Source organism: Pseudoliparis swirei, chromosome 24 (assembly GCF_029220125.1).
Source record: "Pseudoliparis swirei isolate HS2019 ecotype Mariana Trench chromosome 24, NWPU_hadal_v1, whole genome shotgun sequence".
Lineage (NCBI taxonomy): Eukaryota > Metazoa > Chordata > Actinopteri > Perciformes > Liparidae > Pseudoliparis > Pseudoliparis swirei.
Genome location: NC_079411.1, coordinates 23,989,308 through 23,994,065, shown reverse-complemented (window position 1 = coordinate 23,994,065; position 4,758 = coordinate 23,989,308). Strand labels below are relative to the sequence as shown.

Sequence of the window (4,758 nt, the reverse complement as noted above, 5' to 3'; positions counted from 1 at the left end):
GGACTGACATCCCCTGCTAAATGGTCGAGTGTGAGAGGCTGGAAGGGACAGCGCTTTGCTGCGTCATATCACGTGAATATGACGACACAGCAACATATTGTATACAAATGTGGATATTTTAATTTAGACTTTTTATTCCCTGATTTTAACGTCTTCCAGGCTCTTTCCTCACGAGATGAGACGTCATTTTAAATAACCTATTTACTCGTTTTTATCAAAACCGCTTCAATAACAAAACGACATGTTTGATGAATAAATATCTCTATAAATATATATTTTTCAATATATAATTTCTCATATGACACCATGTGTTTTATGTTCCATCTTTAATCCTTAATGCTGCCTCAAAATCCGCGAGTCCTGGGTTTGTGCAGGAAATCCGGTTTACCCGCTTCAAGTCAACGCGGAAGTCCGGCTCACTTCCTGGATGTGCAGCATATAAACCGGCCCGGTCGGATTCAGGACAGAGACGCCGCTCTCCACTCGTTCTCCGCCACATCATAGCGGTGTTTTCCGTTTTTCTGTGTTCAAAATGCCTTTAAAGTTCGAGCTGTGTCCCGGGAGGATGATCGGAGGGGACGAGCCGTGCTTCATCATCGCTGAAATTGGACAAAATCACCAGGGAGACCTAGAGATCGCCAAGCAGATGATCAAAATGGCAAAGGTAAATACAATCGACACGTATCGCTTTATTTTAAATGTGAATAAGAATATCTAAGTAAATGTTCTGATGTTTTTGTCTTTAACAGCCAGGACACACACACACACACACACACACACACATGTTTTCAGAAGTTTAGACAACAATGTGCAGATGTAATATCTTGGTCGCCTCCTCGTCTGAATCATTACTTTGATTTTAATTTAAACTATAAACTAGTGCGCGTATGTATAACTTAATGCTTAAAAGAATAGTTATTAAGATTATAATGTGTTAATATATGAACCACAGAGGCAAGTGGGTCCAAAGGGTGTTTAAAGACTAGCATTGTTCCATATTGTAGAACATTAAATTGACAGATGTGTAAACCTAAAGAAGCAGCAATGGGTGAGACACTTTAAAGCATATACCTATAGGTATTCAACGACACCTCAGTGAAGTCCTGTTATTGAGAATTTTACAATGTCAAATTTGCTTTTGTGCCATATTTATTGAAGTATCCAACAGTTGTATTCACGTCTGTATGTCGTCATAACCGACTGTCAATTTAAATAAAGTTCAATTGAATAACATCTATACTAAAATTATTATTACAGATTTCTAATTGAACTAGATTAATTATAAATAATTCAGTCTAAAAATAAATACATCTAGCATAAGGGAACATATCTTCAAGTAAAATAAAGGTTGGATACAAATGAATAAAACATAACAGAAAACTTTAGAAAAATGTGACTCCTGGAGTACTTTATTTTAGAAAAAATAATGTAACTGAATTGTCCTGCAGCTTTAAATTCAGTTTATTAGGGCGTCAAGTGATGCCAATTAAAAGATAATTATAGATATTATTTTAGCAATTCTTTCCTCTGTTAAGATCATTGTTGACCAGCTAATTAATGTGTTTCTGATTCTGATCATATTGGGCTCTAAGCTTTATTTTTCTGTACCTCTCTCAGGACTGCGGTGCCGATTGTGCCAAATTTCAGAAGAGTGAATTGGAGCATAAATTCAGCAAGACAGCCTTGGAGCGCCCGTACACTTCTGTTCACTCCTGGGGGGAAACTTATGGTGACCACAAGCGCCATCTAGAGTTTAGTCATGATCAGTACAGGGAACTGCAGAAATACGCTGAGGAGGTGGGGATCTTCTTCACTGCCTCTGGGATGGATGAGGTAAGAAAGAGGTGTTTTGAAGTAGGCGCTACATGATTTTAGAGGCTAAATTTTCATCATGCTTCTGTCTTTTTAGATGGCAATGGAGTTCCTCCATGAGCTGAATGTGCCTTTCTTTAAAGTGGGCTCAGGAGACAACAACAACTTACCCTATCTGCAGAAGACTGCCATGAAAGGTGAGAGAGTTAATCCTCATATCTGGAGAAAATGTGTGTCGTGGAAGATTTTCTCTGTCAATCAGGAAAGAAGGATTGACGTCTCTGACTCAAAATTGCCTTAATCCGTTTAATTCCCTAAAAGTTCCGTCACAGCTTTAAGGGAACTCTGGGACATAAGATTCAACAAACAACAGTCACAGCCTTCTTTATACAAATTAAGGTTACACCTCTTAGCCCTGATAAAAAAATAAAAAAATAATTGATTCTGAATTATATGACGACTTCAAAGAAGAATTCCTCTCTCCTACATCCTGAAAGGTCGGCTCCTTATCTTGATCAAGACCCCGAGAACTTGTATCTGTTTGCCCTTACACTATCTGGTCCACCCATTATGTTCCCACTACCCTAAATCACTCTACCAATAAACTTCTGATCACCTTAGTTATACTTTCACATAATATGACATCACTATATTTTACCATTACATGTGTCAAGTATGCGGTTCAATCGGCGGATGTATTTTCTGTTGAATATTTAAGTGATAAAATCATCAGTGCACTTTATAACCATTACATAGACACGTACTAAATTAACTAAAACAATACAAGATGTATAGAAGCGGGGGGAAATGCACAAATGTGTCAGTGAAAATGCGTTTCAAAGTGGTAGAAAAGTAAGATGAAAAGACGAGGTCAGCGTGAATGTTGAACTACAGGAGCTCATTAGGAGTTGGGCGTGTTGCATTTGGCCCTCTGCCCATGTTAGACGGCATGTTGATCAGCTGTCGCCCTCCTGTCTGCGTCAGGACGTCCCATGGTGGTGTCCACTGGGATGCAGAACATGGAGGCGGTCCGGCGGGTCTACAACACGGTGAAGGAGCACAACCCGAACTTTGTCATCCTGCAGTGCACCAGCGCCTACCCTCTGGAGGCCGAAGACGTCAACCTCAGGGTGCTGACGGTGAGAACATTTGACTCGAATATAGAGCTGTACTCCGATATCAAAAGGTCGGTGCGAAGACAAGCTCTCAACCATGTCGAGTTTTCCAACTGTCCCACTCCATTCAAAGAATACTTGGACATTTTCAGCAGATGCATATTGAGTTGTATGAACCATTAATATATCACATGTATCATAACATTAGCAAAGAATCCCCCCAAATTGAACGGTTTTGATGGCCGTATATATCTTACATTTTCTTAAAGTAACAAAATGTAATGCCTGTTCCAAAAAATGGGAAGCAGCATCTCACCCCTACTACTGGCTCCATACCATTTATAAAAATATATTTAGATGACAAATGCGCACAATTCAGCCAGCTGGATACTATAACACTACCATTTTATTAATCCGGTATGCTCGTTTAGAGAAATATCCTTATTTGCTGCCTTCCCAGGATTTAGAGTATTAGAGGATGAGGAGTAACACTCGCCCACTTGTAAACTACAGGTGTACCAGAAGGAATTTCCCGATATTCCCATTGGCTATTCCGGCCATGAGTCTGGGATCGATATTTCCATTGGGGCCATAGCTCTGGGTGCAAAGGTCATCGAGCGCCACGTCACCTTGGACAAGACGTGGAAAGGAAATGACCACTCGGCCTCTCTGTTGCCCTCTGAGCTCGCCGAGCTGGTTCGCTCCGTCCGACTGATGGAGAGAGCGCTGGGGACCGGCATCAAGACGATGTTACCTTGTGAGCAGGCGTGTTTCGATAAGGTGAGATATTCTTGCTCCAAAACAAAATACATTTAAACGTTTCTTTTTTTTTAGAAAGATGGAACATTCTTTTAAATGATTTCACTCTTTTTTTGTTTTCTTCCAGCTGGGTAAGTCCTTGGTGGCGAAGGTCAGGATCCCCAAAGGCACTGTGCTGACTCAGGACATGTTGGCGGTGAAGGTGGCCGTACCAATGGGCATCGCAGCCGAGGACATCTTCAAGATGGTCGGAAAGACCGTGACGAAGGACGTGGAGGAGGATGACAGCCTCTTGCCAGAGGTGGTGGCCGGGTTCTGCGAGTAGAAGTGCTGAGGGTGGCGGAGTTTATACATGGGTAGGGAAAGCCCTAAATTTGAGAGGAAATGTTATTGATTCCTCCGGGGATAATGGTGTTTTTTGTTGTTGTTTTTGGTGGTGGTGCTTTGATTTCACAGCTCGGGTTCAAAGGGTTAACTCCTTTGCTAAACAGGCTCTTTGGATAACCACACCATAATCGTACATGAGGCCGAGTAGTTGTACTTGCCCCGTAGAGATGAAGGAACATTGAACACACGGAGCAGCTTCTGGTCCCCTCCTCACACAGCGGGGAGATCAGAGCCCCAAACAGTCATCGTATTCATCTTGTGCCTGCTCATTAATTGAAGTTTATGGTTTGTTGGTGCTGCGTCTTTGAAAGGAGACAGACGCTTCCCGAAAAACCAAAAGAAAAAAATGCCCCCCCCCCCCCCCGCTCACAGTTGACCTTGTTTTTGTCAGGAACCCAAGTCCCTCCGGATGTTAACTGAACGTGTCAAAACCTGCGGGGTTTTCCGAAAAGATGAAGCTTCCAAATAAAATGTTGCCAAAATTCCCTCTTTGAGTTTTCCCTCGTCTTTGCTACATCACTTGGATGCTCGTGTCTGCACTTTCACTCTGTGCTCTACTTCCCATGGCAAGTTTATTATTTTTAGATGTGTAGTTAGTTTCTGTTAAATGAAATGCCACACACTGGTCGATGTGTGCATTTACTTGTTGACCGCACGTTGTTTTAGATCTGGAGATATTTATATT

General features: G+C 41.7%; 1 protein-coding gene across 1 annotated transcript; it reads left to right on the top strand.

Moving 5' to 3' along the window:
- The first annotated feature begins 439 nt into the window (after positions 1-439).
- On the top strand, positions 440-4,558 carry nansa (N-acetylneuraminic acid synthase a). The gene is made up of 6 exons (XM_056409287.1): positions 440-664; positions 1,618-1,833; positions 1,910-2,009; positions 2,797-2,951; positions 3,441-3,707; positions 3,814-4,558. The coding sequence occupies exons 1-6, from the start codon at positions 533-535 to the stop codon at positions 4,009-4,011; spliced, it is 1,068 nt and encodes a 355-aa protein (XP_056265262.1). The 5' UTR covers positions 440-532; the 3' UTR covers positions 4,012-4,558.
- The last annotated feature ends 200 nt before the right edge of the window (positions 4,559-4,758 follow it).